Genomic DNA, 16,122 nt, shown 5'->3' with positions numbered 1-16,122 from the left:
AGGCACCTGTTCAGCCCCCAGGAGCGAGCTCTGTTGGTGCCCCCAGGGTCACAGGCCCACCAAAACTGAGCTGCTCTGCACAGCAAAGTTCCTCACGATCCTCTTTAAATGGCCACTGGACCCTCCCAGAGCTTAAGGAAGGCTCAGGCAGTCCCCTCAGCTGGAGCTGCGCTGCAGTCGTGGAGCAATTAACATTCTACTCGGTGAAGTTTATCAAGAGCTTCAGCAGCTCTGAAGAGCTCACACTGCTCTCAAGGCACAGCCACAAATTTCTGAGATGCTTTAGAGAGCCTGCACCAGCACCTCGGGGAGGCGGTTTCGGTGCTGGTGCCAGGGCCGGCTGTGAGAAGGGGGCTACTGCATGGGCGAGGAGGTTTGCCGAGGTACAAAACACTGCCAAGGGCTGTTGTTGCTTGCTGCAAGCACATTTTGCATTTACTAACGGAGATGGAGCTGCAGAGGACACCCGAAGGGGCACAACGCAGTATAGTTTGCTGCGGTCACAGGCCAGGGGATAGATGTCTCCTTTCCAAGTGCATCTTTTGACCGAGTCCTAAAATCTGTGATGCCTCGTAGGGGTCTACCGTGCACACAGAAGCACAGCGAACCAACAAGACAAACACGAAGCGCTTGGAGGATTGCAGACGGGGTTTTTATTCAGCCAGATGCCGTATCATTACAGCTGTCTCAAGCACACCAAGGATTTCTGAGCTTGCCGTTACAAACAGCTGACTCCCATCCCTGCTTTTAGTGTGCGTTGTCTCGCACATGCTCAATGATTGTCTTCAGACCCAGCCACGTCTCCTCTGCCGTCGGGATAATTTGGCTGGCTGGCAGGAGGAAACCGTAGCGCCCCGTGTCTCGCAGCTCAAAAGCGAATGAGTATTTAATGCCATAATCGTAGCTCCAGTCTATGCTGCCTCCACTGGCTTGGTCTGAAAAAGAAAAGGAGAAAAGGCACAGAGGGTGAATGGATGAGTGATCTGAGCTCTGCTTCCATCCTTTTTTGTATTTGTGAGGGGCAAGTACTAGGTTTTCCTGTGAACACTCAGCTCCAAAGTCTGACTGATGGTGTCACTCTACAGAAGCAGCCCTCCTTCCAACAGGGAGAGACCTTGAGGGGGTGTCCAGAGACTGCTGCCCTGGGACAGCTCTCAGAATACCAAAAATACTCACAGATAGTAGAGCAAATGCTCCCCACTGTAAAGGTGGTGCCATAGAGGGACTGGATGGCGTTGGCAGCAGCTTTCCCCAGGGCATTCTGCAGAGGTGAGGATAAAGGACGAGTCAGAAAGCAGCCACACTTAATGAGACTAAATGTTAAGATTTCACCAACCTGAACCATACTCAGGGAAACCTCCAAACTAGTTTACAGCCTGCTTTCACTCCCCATAAAAACAAGTTATGCCAAATCAATCAATTCCTTAATTACTCGCACTAGAGACAGCACTCACAGCTTTCCCAGTATTTTTGGGAGGTGACATCGAAGGTGAATTAAATCATAGCAGGTTCCACATCTGATCATCTTGTGTTTCATCTCACCTACTGCCCTTGTCAAGAGAAGGTTCAAAATACACCAGAAAACGCCAAGGCATTTGGGGACCTTCCAGTGCACAGCAGCCAGCTTTGTGCTCACTGCAGCTGCCTAACGGGTGGTTGTAAACAGAGCCAGGCTCTTCCTGGAGCTTTCGTGCAAAAGGACGAGGGGCAACACCAAACTGCCGCAAGGGAAATGGCGTTTACGTATTAGGGAAAAAGAAAATCCCCGTGACAATGGGGAAAATTTGGAACGGGCTCCAGGAAGCTGCGGAATCTGTCCTTCCAAGCAGTCAAAACTCAGCTGGGCAAAGCCCTAGGCAGCCTGACCTGACCTGGAAACTGGTTCTGACACCAAAGCCCGCCTGCTTTGAGCAGAGGGTTAGACCAGAGACCTCCAGAGGTCCCGTCCACTTAAATTAAATTATGACAGTGAAATTCATATTCCCTCAAAGATATTATTACAGATGTGATGCTGTCTTTAGAGCAGAAAGAAGGATTTCTGGATGAGCAAAGAAAGCCAAGAATGGGGGGGGATGGCCCATGTTTGTGTGCGACCAAGACTTCTCTTTTAAAGGCATTGCACTGCATGAGGTCTTTGCTCACTCTCATGAGTGGTCACTGTTACGGATGGCGGAGTTTAGCACCTTGTTTTTATCCTGATAGATCACTATAATACTTTAGTATGGAAAGCCAGCCGGACAGAGCAAAGGAAGCTAAAAAAAAAGTCACTATGTCTCACCAGCTCAGCGTGGTCTGCTGGCTGAGTGCATTTATAACCATAGGGGTACAACAGGAGCTGAGAGTAACTGTGGAGGGTGAGGAAGGCCGCGACGTTTCCATGGTTCTTAATAAAATTCACAACAGATTTAACTTCCACCTCTGAGTTGGCGCTGGGCCCACGGTAAGACTCGGAACAGGGACTACTACTGGCTCCAGGACCTGTTGGTTCAAAGGGGGAACAAAGACAATCTGTCAGGATTGGTGTTCATGGAAGGCCAAAGCAGATCACCACAAAGCTGGGCTTCCTTAAGACCAGGTCTTTAGTCAAAGGCAAGGTCTTAAGTGCTGATAAACACTAGAACAGCAACGACAGAGCATGAATACTCAATGGACACAAATTCTGGAAGATACAGATTCCTTCGTCTTTTGCTCATTGGCAATTAATTAAAAGGTATCTTCACAAAAGACAGCAACCATTCTATTTGACCATTTTCTTTCTGAATCCCTTATATTAAGGAGATCGCTGGTCCTGTGTAACAGGATCCAGGAGCATGAAAGGAACTTTCTTCTTCCAGCCAGAATCCAGAAACTTTATTCCTACCTCCAAAACCCGCATCCCAGTTCCTGTTTGGATCAACTCCAACACACAGACTGCCTGCATTCTTGGAGCGGGTCTTCCGCCACATGCGATTCTGGAAAAAAAAAAAAAAAAAAAGAAACACTATGGAGCAAATCTTCATCCTTGCATTAATGCTGCTACCCAGAAATAGTCGCTGTTCAGCGAGAAGTGTTCCTAGGCACAAGCCTAAGAACATTTCTGATGGGCTGACAGCCAAAATGGGCCAATGGACACAACCGAAGGACTGGTGAGTTTGCAGTGAAGGAGAAAGATGGGTTAGACGAGTAATTGGTATCTTTGGCTTCCCGGCTCTTTTGTAACTCCTTCTTACAACATCAGCAAAAGGACTTTCAGAGCCTATTTCTCTTGCAGTCGTTGGCTTGGGAGAGCACGACAGCTTTCTCAATCGGCTTAGACGCGCAACGTGTTTACTCACTGTGGTGTGAGTGAACTCGTATCCATCAGGGTTTGTAACTGGCAGCAGGAAAACGTCCATTTTGTTCAGCAGAGAGGTGATGGATGGATCGTTCCCATAGTCGGAAGCAAGCTATGCAGAGGCAATAAGGCACACCGTGATTATCAGCACATTTCTTTCCCACTCATTCGTGCTCTAACAACTACGTGCAGAGCCAAAGCTGGCTTTCAGAGCAGGCAAACAAGAAACACTAATTACCTACTGGCAATAACTGTTCCTCATCAGACTTGGAGCTCGGAAAGAGCAATGAATCTATTTCACTATTTTGTTCCAAAGATAGGAAGTTAATGGAAGAGGGCAACAACATTTTCCCCTGCCTGTCCCTGAACACGGGCCAAGGCTAGCGCTAGGATTGAGGCGGATTAGCCAGGCTGGGAACGTACAGCTGTGCTGCTCTCCTCTGGTGGCTAGGTCATTTTCAACAGAAACAGATGCTCATTTAGCAAGAACTGGAATGTTTGGCACCTTTGTGGAAAGCAGCCAAGCACACAGTGTTCCTCTGCATGTGCAGACTGAAATAGAAAACCGACCTTCTCAAAGTCCTTGGTCATTCACAGAGCTATCAGCCCTGGAATCCTCAACAGTTTCACCTGGACTACTACATTTTGTCTGCTTAAGCTTCTCCTGGCTGTTTTAACTGTAACTGTATTAGCATTTTTCAATTCTTTGTCTAAATAGTTGCCATACTGTGTCTGGAGTCAACTGTGTTTTAAGAGGGGTGACGGAGAGTTCTCAGAGCAGGCTGAACACGTGCAGGTGCAGTATATTTTTAACTGGAGGCATTCCCAAGGCAAAAGAAAATCAAACGCTGCCAAAATGACCTTTCTAGCAATCCACATCGCGCTCGCTTGGGTAATCCACTCTCGGGAATGGATGCCAGCATCGATCCAGATTGCAGGACGGTTGCTTCCTCCAGTGCTGAACTGTCAAACAAAAGAAAAAGTTTTAAAAACCCTCACTGACCCCTCTTAGGCAAAAACATCCCATATAGACAGGGTGTCTTGGTTTCAGCTGGGACAGAATTAATTTTCCTCCTAGTAGCTGGTAGGGTTCTGGTTTGGATTTAGGATGAGAATAATGCTGATAACACGCTGGTGGTTTAGGTGTTGCAGAGCAGTGCTTGCACTAAGCCAAGGACTTTCGGCTTCTCATACCGCCCTGCCAGCAAGGAGGCTGAGGGTGCACAAGAAGCTGGGAGGGGGCAGAACCAGGACAGCTGACCCCAACTGGCCAAAGGGATATCCCATACCATGTGGCGTCATGCTAAACAATTAATACGGGATGGCTGGCCAGAGCGGTGGGGTGTGACTGCTGCTCGGGGACGGGGCTGGGCATCAGTGAGTGGTGAGAAATTGCATTGTGCATCACTCGCTTTGTACATTCTGTTATTATTATTATTATCAACACCATCATTACTACTTTCCTTCCTTTTCTGTCCCATTATACTGTCTTCATCTCAACCCATGAGCTTTTACTTTTTTTTTCCCAATTCTCTCCCCTGAGGGTGAGCGAATGGCTGCGTGGTGCTGAGCTGCCTGCCAGATTAAACCCCAACACAAGGATGCTTTGGACTGAGTCGTGCTGTACCCATAATACATAAGTGCATTAGTATATCCATACACATATGTACACTCAGAGTCCAAGATATGCTGTACGACCATACCTTGAGCACATACAAAGGCCGCTTTTCATAGGATTGCCCAATCTGGAGCTTACTGACGATGTTGCTGTACTCAGATGCGAGATTATCCAGTTCCTCATAAATCTGGAATGAAAAGCCATGACAATATTTACATTCCGTTTGTATACAGTGCTGCCCAGACCAACCATAGCACCTGTTGAAATCCATTTTTATCTCCCTTTGTCTTCATTACTGTGGCCTCACCAAAGCCCCACCTCACCTTACGTCAGTGTAGTTGGTGCTGTTCCTAATATCACAGGTGTAGAGGGAAACACTGCTATATCATCAAGATTCATTTATTTCAGGAATAAATTCAAAACCCTCTTTAAGTACTTCTGGTAGTACAAATAACTTTTCCTCCGCTCTGCTTGATGGCTACTGGCTTCCTGTATTTTCCTAGATTCCAATTTATTTCCCAATTTTATTATTTTTTTAATTATTCCAAATTATTTCCCAATTCCCAATTTCTTTTGAGGGCCAGAACTGAAAGGTTTTGAGAGAACTCTGTAGGAGTTTATCAAGAAGTATGACCAGCACTTGCCTCTCCCAACACTCTGTGAGGAAGTGTTGGCTCATTGTGCTGACCATGAAATTAATACATTTAAAAACAAAACTTTTACCAGAAGATGTAAGTGTTTAAGGCCAGGTTGGAGGGGGGTTTTAGCAACCTGGTCTAATGAGAGGAGTCCCTGCCCATGGCAGGGTGGTTGGAACTAGATGATCTTTGAAGTCCCTTCCAATCCAAACCGTTCTCTGACTCTATGAAGAAGCCAGAAAGAAAATTTAGATCCTAATATGGGATGTTTGATTGAAGACAACATGAAAAAAGGCCAGAAGAAAAAAAAAAAAAAGAATCCTTTTCCCCAAAAGTGAGATCTAAGGAACTCACAGAGCTTAAAGAATGGTAAATGCCATAGTTGAAAGTGTTGCTGCTGCGCTCCATCTGTTGACTGGCGACCATATCTTGCTTTTCTCTGTCAAGAACGGCCTAAAAGAAATAATTCAAATCTTGAGGAAAGCGTGCTTAATTTACAAGCTTCTGACCAAATGTTTATAAAATAATGAAATGGTGGCTCTGCATACTGGCTCCGGCCACAGTCCCAAACTTCACACAGCTACGGAGCAAACATGCTTCTGAAGAATTTATCTGTAGTGAAGTGGCAAGAATACTGCTGTTTAAATGGTCGGCATTAAGTTTTTAACGCTGGTTAAGATGAGCAAGAATAGCATTGGAAAGCTGGAAAAAGGGGCAGCGTTTCTGCTATTTTAGATGCTCTCGTGGGATTACTTTTTAAGAAGAAATGTTGGATTAGGGCCCACAGGGGCAATTTTTCTCTCATATGGTGGTGTACAGTTCTCCTGGCTTATGATGCAGAGCCACTCGTAACAGTTTACTGAGTTACGATTATCTTAGTGTAGGGATTCCCAAACTTTGCGGTCCAAAAGACCACATGGAATTCTTCAGGGATTATCAGAACAGCCCTGTGGAGCCTATGAGTTTATTACAGTCACTATCCAACATGGGTTAGGATAGCATCTGCAAAGTGATCTCCACAGTTTCTCAGAACAGAAATGATCCACAGCTTGCCTTTGGAAAATCAGTGACAATCTATAAAAAAATATAGAAAATATAGTCTATTAAAATAAGAGGAGGGCTATAAAGTCTATAAAAATAAGGGGAGGACCTCACAGAAGGCAGACTATAGAACAACACCTGACTTAATGAAAGAGGCTGGACTGTGAACCACTATTTATTTCCACTGTATTTGAAAGCTAATCACGTGCCAGCAGCATTACCTACCTGCAGGTCTTCGATCAGGATTGAGTACTCAATCCTATGGGACTCCAGGAAGATTTTGACTGCTTGGAGGCTGTTAGCAGGGACTCGCACGTCCACAGGGAGGGAGAAGGTGGAGGGATTTATCCAGAAATCAAGCTGAAAAGAAAAAGGAAAATGGATTTGGTTTGGGGGAAAGTGTGCTTTGCAAACAGCTTTCCTAAAGCTTTAGAAACATCAGTTTCTCCCAAATTTAACAACTTCTGCAGTGTTGTTCCCCAGCACATTCCACCCTGTATCAGGTAACATGACAAATTCTCACATACACAAAAAAAATAAAGATCCAGCAGGAGATTAGAGTCAGCATTTTCACTGACTTCAGAGCTCCAGCAATGTAGGCAAGAGGAAATTTCAGTCTTCTATGGTGATTATTTTACTATTCACCTTTTTACATGTAGTAGTTTCAAGAAAAGCTCCATATTACATTATATGATAATATGAAACCCATTACTTTTATTTCTCCTTTGGTAGAGCTTTTCTAAATTTTAGTTTCTATACTATTCAAAACAATATTTTTAAAAGAAAGTGATAATAAAAATTCTCACCAATCACAATAACAACAGTAATAACATAGAACTTTCTAACATTTTCCTGTTTCAATAGAGGTCAGACTAATTCATTAAAATTCTTCCCATTGTTCTGGGAGACAGGTACAGAAGTATTAGCATCCCCCTTTTAACAACAAGGTTTTTGATCCTAAGAATAAGAGCAGACCAGCTCAAATATGACTGTAAACCCAGTGAGAAGAAAATTTGAGTGCAGGCATTCCTGACCATTAGGCTAGTACTAGAATCTGTAGATCAAAAACCAAATATTCAGACAGTATGTCTATCTATGGCAGCTGCCACGTTATGGTACGACCCTTCCAAATTCAAGGCAAAGTCCTACCAGGATAAGTCCTACCCCAGTCTGAAATGTTACAAAATGCCGCTGTGATAATAACGTACCTGAAGGTGTTCCAGCGTTTCCAAAAACTGTAGCTTCCTAATTTGTTCCTCATTTTTTGTCTTGATTCGGAGAACCTGGTGCCTGCAATAAAAGAACTAGCTGGCTACTGAGATTATGAATTTGGAGAGTAGTTACTTGCATGAGATCTGCCAATATCGACTTCTTTAATGCAGTTGACTTAGTGCTACCCAAGAATTTAATCAACAACCCGCAGAGCCAGCCTGGTATACGTGCACTAGATTAGTAACTAGTTAAATGGCAATGTTTAAGATTTCATCATAAGCAAGACATCAGGTGAATGAGTTTTTAATTGGTTACAAGGATTAACACTGCATCTATTATTCTTTGTCAAGGATTTGCAAAAAAAAAGTGAGGTTGTGAATGATGAAATGATGGTAACAAGGGGCAACATCTCCACACCCTGCTCTGAGCAGGGAAGTGGACTAAAGACCTCTGGAGGGCCCTTCCAACCAATGTTTTTATGAAATAGCAAAAGGATCTACGAACAAGTGTACGCAATGTTTGTAGGACAGCAGATCCTATTCTGGAGAGCCAGTGGGGATTCTGAAGGAAACCTGAGAGCCACGGTGAATAATCAACCGCAAGCAAAGCCTGGGATCGACGCCACGGCCAAAAGTGCCGATGTGCTCCTTAGGTTTAGCACCCGAGGACTACTGAAAGAGAGCAGTGTAAATGCTGCATTTGCAAGTGGCATATGGCGATGTGTTTGTTTTCACTCTCTTCTTCCCCAGGCATCTGCCTTTGGCCACTGTGGGAGGCAGACCAACATCCACGGAGTCCCATCTCCCGACCTGGCTCAGCTGCTCTGTTGGCATCCGGTGCAAGCAGTACTGAAAAATGGAGATGACTCAGAGCAAATCGACACAAATGATTGCAGAACTGGAAATCACATCTTAAGGCACAGCAAACAAGGGACTTAACATAGGAGCTCTGTTATTTACTGGTGTGGTCTCAGCTGCTGAGTAATGTTCTTTAATACCAGGTTCCTCGGTCTGGCCAACTGAGGTGTAAAATTCTTTTGTTGGACCAGCTTAAACCAACATTGAAGGTACTTTACCATGTTAACTTATTATCGGATTCTCCACCACCATAAGCTTTATTTTGGATTGGACTCTTCTCTGAAGAGGAGATGAGGTTCATTAACCACAGCTACTGGAGGTGACTGAGGAATGAATTCATGAGAACCCAGTCTACAATATGGCAGAGACCAGATTAAAAGACCACAATAGTTTCTTCTGATCTTGACAAACCCCAGAATTTTAGTAAATTTGGTATACTGTTCTACTTATTCTTAATCCTTACATTTTAATATACTATTTGCTCACTGGAATCTAGTGTTCACTAGGTTTTTTATTATTTTCTATTAAGGTTCTTACATGGTCAGTAAGGCTGTGAGGAAATACACCAGAAGGAGATTGCTTTGCTATGAAACATACACGTAAACCTTTAGGATATAATGGCTGGAAATACAGAGTCAGGTCGATTAGAAGGGCTCTGAAGAGGATTAAACATTTAAAGAGAAATATGAATCTTCAAAAACACAATGGGAAGCCATTGACCTGTCAGATCTGAAGGCAGGTTCTGATCTTCTGGCTCTGGTCTGTGCTGGACCAGATCTGTCAAGCTCTCAAGCTTTGCAGTGTGTTAAGCTCCAGATCTAGGCTTGAGACCACTCCCTACCTAGCACCAAAGCTGAAACAAATCCTTGGGTAAATACAGGAGCTCAACTCTGCAGCTACACCCTTCTCTTTGGACATCCCAGATGAAACTAAAGAGAAAGATTCCTTCAAACACTGGAGAACCAAAGCCATGAGAGAAGTCAGTCATAAAAAGCAAAGAATGTGCCCCAAGCAGAATTTTTAAGGTTAAGATAATGAAAAAGAACAACTGGAAAATGCAGTCTTGAAGGTCTCGAAGTGAAAGGTCGTACACAAAAGCATGACTCACCCAACAAAAGTTTCCAGGCATAAGGCAGCCCCAAAGAGGGCACTGACGATCAAAATCAGCTTCATGTTTGATGTGAAGAGCAACTCAATCTAGCAAAGGTGAATTTATAGAGGACTTGTTAAGAATCCCTTCTTCAGACAAAACACATCTGAATTCCATGTGACTAAATTCTCACATGTATCAGCATTTCAAGGTAACCAACAGCTTGAAGGCTGATTTCACCTCCAAAAAATATTTTCCACTGATCTGGAAATTCCTGAATTTCTACTCAAACCTGTAACAAGAATTGTTTTCAAGGCTTTGCCCACAGAACTTTTTAGTGACCTGGTAAGCATTTTTCTGCTAGGTAGAGGGGAATAGAGTCAAACTGAACGTTATCCCAGCTCTCACTGGGATGGAGCTCTACCAGTAGTTTCTTGCTCGTGTTTTTTTCCTCCTACAATCGGTTTCTAGTAGCCTACTCCTTGATACAGAATCAGCTAGCAGAAAGCTCTCACTCAAGCAAAAATACACAAATTGAGCAATTATTTTGAAGGATGAACTCCAGATTCTGCCTGCTATACAACAAGTTGCCTCTGGTAGACTGGGCCCAGACAATGCTATAAATTTTCTCTTATGTATAAGTTACACATTTCTAGGTGTAAGCCAGGCAGTTTAAATATATCTTTATTGAAATTACTAGCATCCCCCAGTCCTCAGCTGGGGTGGTTTCATACAAATCCAGCCAGCCTTGCCAGTGCTTTAAGCAAATTAAAGATGCAGCAAGCTTCACGTGAAAATTGTACAACAGGAGCAGAAGCAAAGCCGTGGGTGAACAGGAACACAGGAGATCAACCTTGGACAACCCTGCTAGACATCTCTCCCAAGGAAGAATTCTTCTCAGGAGGAGGTGACGTGGGTTTAAAGAAGTGCTGGAACAGCCACTGCTGGGTCCACGCAGCTCTACAACGCCTGCAGTGCTGTTTGCTGAGCCTGTAGCTCTGCGTGTCCCTTTGCTCTTGTGCTGGATGCTGCCTATGCCTCACGTTACAGGGGATGGCCTACATCTCATTTGCCTTCCACACAGGTGCCCAGGTATCTGAATTGTTGCTTTCCACCCCGAAGGAGTAACGGCGACAGGCGCTCTCCTGGCTGATCTTTGGGAACAACTTCTCTCGCCTTTGGTCACAGGAACACCCAGGATGACAGGTAGAGCCGTAGGGCTGTTGGATGCACTTTTCCTTCGTCCCGTTAAAAATGTTACTAAGGAAGAGCCAGGCGTTGAACCTGCTGCAATATGTGCAGATAGGGCTCCTGGGAACTAATATGGGAGAGAACGGAGACAGTTCAGCTACTCCGTAATCAGCCTCAGGCCTCCCCTCCCAGGAGCCACACCTTCCACTCCGAAAATCTAGGTGAAGGGCTGAGGGAAGGAAATGTGTGACAATCCTCAGCGGAAGGTGTTACTACAGACCTCACCCACATAATATTCTCTCTAAATATTCACCAGCACCTCCCTGAGGAGCTTCCCCCGGCTTCCACTTCCACCCTGCCCCTCTGGAGCTGGGGCAGTGGCGCCTTGTCAGCCGATTCCAAGTGAGTCTCTGCTAAGGGCAGGCCCCGTTTTTTTGGGGAACAAAGGGAGCTTCTGGCAGGGACTCTGCCTGTTTTGACAGATGGGCATTAGTCATCCCGCAGTGGCTGTATCTTGGGGGCACACTGTGGAGAGCGTACGCTCTGCGAGGAGAGAAGGTGTGTTGCTGCGAGTCCTCAGGTCTTTGAGGTTTAACCTAACCCCGTCCTTGGGAAATAAACAGATATCTCCGCTCCCCTCGTAGTAAATCAGGTAAAGTGATTTTCTCCTAAAAGATAGGATCCACCACGAGAATTTCCTGCTTCTAGCACTACAATAATGCTGGTGGGAGACAAATTCGAACTGTAGCAAACAGCCTTCAAAATGTCTTAAAGAACTGGTAGACTGTCCACACCATCTCCTGTGGATTCACTCTTTGAAAACAGGAAGGAGGGACTTAATTGAGGGCAAAATTACGGCTTGCTTCATTATTCGTGCTATATCCTGCATGGACTTACACGCTGCCAAGAGATCCCGCCAAACATTATGTCAGGGCCCAGGGTACACCAACAAGCTCCAAGTGCCATGACCAGCCTCGTTTAGGGCCTCCACCCACTGCATTTTAGGAGCTGCATTTAAGCCCAAACCTTTGCACCCTTTCCTAACTCCTGCTGAAGGAATCAGGGAATATGGTGCTGCAGAAGCCTGCGGCAATGAGTCCTCCCACTTGCAGCCATGTGGTCCTGCAGGGTTTGGAGATAAGCCTTGAACCACAGGGGAAGTCCTGTGGGCAAAATCCTGCACAGGCTGAAAGTCAGCCTCGTGGCGCTCCGCTCAGGTTTCAAAACACCCGAGCAAATTAGGGAGCAGCAGGAGAAGGGGTGTACCACAAGAATGAGCCAGAAGCCCAAGGTGACAGCAAGGCAGGCAGGGTAGAGAGCTCACCGCAAGCTGCATGGCCCCACGGGACCCAAACACGAGGAGCAAAACAGGTCTGGTGACACTGACCAGGGACAGCCGCGCTCCAGATCCCAGATAAGTCCGCAGCTGCAAGGCAGGTCCAAGGCCAGGCCGGGATGTCGCGAAGTTCAAACCCAAGGACACCGTGCACCAACAGCAGAGCTCAAACAGGGCCCAAATAAAACGGCCTCAGCTTAAATGCAGCTCCCGGGTCAATGGGCGGAGGGTGCATGGGTGGGGGCCCCACACGAGGCCGGTCTGGGCCCTGGCACATTCACCCGGCAGGGTGGGACGTCTGAGCGCAGTCCCAAGAGGATGCGGTCTCACACGGTGAATCACGAACACCGCGGTAACACGTTAATAACCGAAAGGTTGAACGTATCTCATCCGACCAAAGTTTGCCTCCTGACAGTTGCCTTACAAAGTTTGTCTGTGCTGTCTTTGATACAGGACCGGAATGGGCATAACCCCTCCTGCCAACCAGAAAGGCCTCAAAAGCCATCTCACTTATGTGGAGTCGCTCCTTTTCGTAAAGATTGTCCCCTCTGTTGTTATCCCTATCTGGTAAAGGTTCTTGCGACCACGATGTGGCATAGTGGTCCCCCCTGTCACACGGGAAGGACTGGGGCTGAAAAGGAAGAGGCAGCCTCTGTCCTCAGAGTACGTCTGAGCCCGAGCCCATGTCCTGTGACCCCGTCCATGCCTGTCACCCGTCCTCTCCTGGTCTGTGCCTCAAAACAATGGCAATTCAGTGAGGAGGGGGACTGGGAAGGGGAGACGACCAGCGCTGGAGTGAGCTCTTCTTGTGCTCCTTGTGCCCCACGTGTCCCCTCTGCCTTCTCCACATACCTCTGGCATCACCTCTGGCTCTCTCACAGGGGTATTTCCTACATAACTTTTTTGAACCCTAGGCATAAATTTACAAAACTTATCTTTACCTTTGGAATTAGTCCCCCTTTTGTCAGGACATAACCATTTATCTTGAGCTTTCTGGAGGATCTGGTGTAGGAAAATAACATACAGTACAGATTTTGTTACTTACAACGATATATAAACATCACTTCCTTAATAGCTAAGGGGGAAACACATAATGCTAATTCTTACAGCGTGTGCAAGCTTGTGAGAATGGCAGTTGTGACGGCCCTGGGACATGAGACTGAGTGGTGTTTGCACAGCTACAGCACAGGGAGCGGTGCCAGATCCTGCCCTGCTGCTGTGCCACAGCATGAGCCAGAGGAAAATGCTGCCAGGAGGGGAGCCCTCATGTCCTTGGCCTTTCTGCTGAGTCTCCCAACAAGACCGCAGTCCTTGGAAATCCAACGCACGTTACATATAGACGTTTTTCTTTTGTCATCACCTCGAGTTAGACCTGCAGCACCAGCGCGGCAAAGGGCTCCATCTGCAACTCATCTCCTGGACGATCAAAGTTAATCCCATGCAATTGGCTATAATGCAATTCGCTTTGGATTACTGCTAAGAGAACTATTATTTCTGTAAGTCGATTATTTAGGCATTCCTAACCCATAAGGCACCTTAGCAATGCCCTGGATAAGGAATGAGTAGGGATTTAAGTATGTGGCTCACCATTTGTAGACATCACTGGCATCATTTTAGGACCAGAACATTCATTTTGATCTTTCTGGAAAATTTGCAGCTATATGCCAATGTAATAACACTGATTGCAGTGAAGCTAGTTATTTCCAACTTAAATTCCTTCAAATCAGGAAATCAAGGCCTTCAACTTTGCAGGGTTCCCCAGATTTCATGTCTGAGTCACACAGCACCACATATCCCATCGGATCTTGTTGTGGCTTTGCATTTTAGGCCACCAAGCACATGTATGCATTGTAACTAGTAATAACAAGAGGATGGGAAGGGTACTGGGAGAGATACAATCAGTTACTTGTACCTGCAGATTAAAGACCAGTTCTAACAGTGACATCATCCCCTGAGTGAGATAGTTATAAATAATAATAACAACTTGCGAGGCTGTGAAAGCCTTTTAAACAGGGAAGTTTCGTACTAGGCCCACAACAAGCTTCTGCTAAGAACCAGCAGATGTCAGCATAAAACACAAAATTAAATATCTTACCGAGCGTAAGCAGAGCAGACAAGACAGGTAATCAAAATGCCACTGCAGCACCAAGGCAATATGTTCCCTCCAATCCCCCCAAAGCCTTCTTCATCCTATTTCCTCTCATCTGGTTTCTGACTGGTGCCAGACAGCAAGAAGTCATTTTGCCAATACCACAAAAGACAGGAAAAAGGGTTTGCCACGGAGCCTCGCTGCTGGACGCGGGACCCAGCGTTGCCCCTTCTCCGAGGGAACAGCATTTCTGTGTTCAGAGCAACCCCTTGTCCAACTGACAATCTCAGGAACCCCTGGTCAGGAAACACTCACAGGGATGACAGCGTTGCAAAAGTTGCCTCTTTTGTGCCTGTTAAGTCTGTCAGCTCTGATCTAGTCAGTTCTCTCAAGTCCTGTTAGCATGCAGTGTTTGGGGGCTGTTGGGTGGGATTCACCTCATCTCTCTCTTGCGGTGTCAAAGCTGGGAAGCACTAAAACAAGACTGCTTTTCCTCTGTAACTATGAAGAAGGAGACACATGCAGCCATTCACCACGTCCTCAAGCAGCTGTTTGATATTGGAAGGCTAAATTTGACTTTTAACAGCTCCTCAGTATTATCTCCATTTTATGCCTTTCAGGCTTTCATCTTCTTGCTTAGGAAATGAGTCAAAGAGCAAGAGAGCTTTCAGACGAGCTGAGATTGTCTATTGGCATGGATCTAAAAAAAAAACATAACTCTCAACCTGTTTGGGCACAACACCTCCCACCAGCCCAGGCTGCCCCCAGCCCCATCCAGCCTGGCCTTGGGCACTGCCAGGGATGGGGCAGCCACAACTTCCCTGGGCAACCTTTTCCAGTGCCTCACTACCCTTGGAGTAAAGAATTTCTTCTTTATATCTAATCTAAATCTCCCCTTTTTTAGTTTAAAGCCATTACTCCTTGTCCTATCCCTACACCCCCTGACAAAGAGTCCATCCCCAGCTTTCCTGCAGCCCCCCTTAGGTACGGGAAGGCTGCTGTAGGGTCTCCCCAGAGCCTTCTCAACACCATGACAATGCTGCGTCATTTTCCATCCAGTCCTACGAGTCGAGCATGCCACCCAAAGCCATCCCGTCCAACAGGGATACCTTTACCTCAGGTAATACCTTCTGCATGCATCCATTCACCACAAAATTCACCCAGCCCTCTTCATTTACAGCACTTCAGGTCAGAAATATGAAGTTACGCCCGCGCAGTGCACAAACAGAGCCGGTCTCTTTTAAGTTTTTATTGAACCGTGCAGCGTGCGGTCAGATACACATCAGTGTGTCACCGACTGGTCGGGCCGTATGACGCTACACTACTGCATAAACACACGGAGGCAGCGAGTTCACACACACCCGCACACCCTGAGACATTTTCACACACACACAATTTTCACACCTCGCACACATACACACAATTTTCACACCTCTCACACCCACCCACCCATTTTCACACCTCGCCCACACACTCGCACACCCCCACAGACATTTTCACACCTCATGCCTGTGCGCACACGCACACAGACAGTGAAACACGAAAAGCAACGTAACTTTCTAAGACTCATTTTGGAGAATTATGAAGGTAGGTATTCTTTATTAACAGGTTTGGTTACGTGAGGGATAATTCCACTGAACACGTACACCTAAGTAAGACACATACTTATTTATGGTACGGCGATACACATATTAATGTGATTTCCAAGAAAGGGCAGGATTTACATTAATGGTTTCT

The 16,122-nt window shown here is 46.0% G+C and overlaps 1 protein-coding gene across 2 annotated transcripts; it reads right to left on the bottom strand.

Moving 5' to 3' along the window:
• Positions 1–636: 636 nt before the first annotated feature.
• Positions 637–12,491, bottom strand: CPA2 (carboxypeptidase A2). Of its 2 annotated transcripts, none has more exons than XM_080578215.1 (12): positions 12,348–12,491; positions 9,788–9,876; positions 7,819–7,900; positions 6,836–6,970; positions 5,924–6,022; positions 5,017–5,118; positions 4,175–4,276; positions 3,315–3,425; positions 2,861–2,951; positions 2,279–2,478; positions 1,177–1,261; positions 637–935 (listed from the first exon to the last, which is right to left on the bottom strand). In XM_080578215.1, the coding sequence occupies exons 2-12, from the start codon at positions 9,850–9,852 to the stop codon at positions 748–750; spliced, it is 1,260 nt and encodes a 419-aa protein (XP_080434341.1). In that variant the 5' UTR covers positions 9,853–9,876; positions 12,348–12,491; the 3' UTR covers positions 637–747. The 2 variants fall into 2 exon arrangements, with proteins under 2 accessions (XP_080434341.1, XP_080434342.1); XM_080578216.1 differs by having other exon boundaries at positions 12,285–12,408.
• Positions 12,492–16,122: the final 3,631 nt, after the last annotated feature.

The sequence above is a fragment of the Anser brachyrhynchus genome, assembly GCF_964034855.1.
Source record: "Anser brachyrhynchus genome assembly, chromosome: 1".
NCBI classification, from domain to species: domain Eukaryota; kingdom Metazoa; phylum Chordata; class Aves; order Anseriformes; family Anatidae; genus Anser; species Anser brachyrhynchus.
Note: the sequence above shows the minus strand (reverse complement) of the source record. Positions and strands in the feature narration are given on the sequence as shown.

Coding starts and splice junctions, on each gene's coding strand:
- CPA2 (XM_080578216.1), bottom strand. Junction 7,901..9,787: donor TGCCTGGAAACTTTTGTTGG/GTGAGTCATGCT, acceptor CTTTTATTGCAG/GCACCAGGTTCTCCGAATCA. Junction 1,262..2,278: donor CAGCAGACCACGCTGAGCTG/GTGAGACATAGT, acceptor TCACCTCTGCAG/AATGCCCTGGGGAAAGCTGC.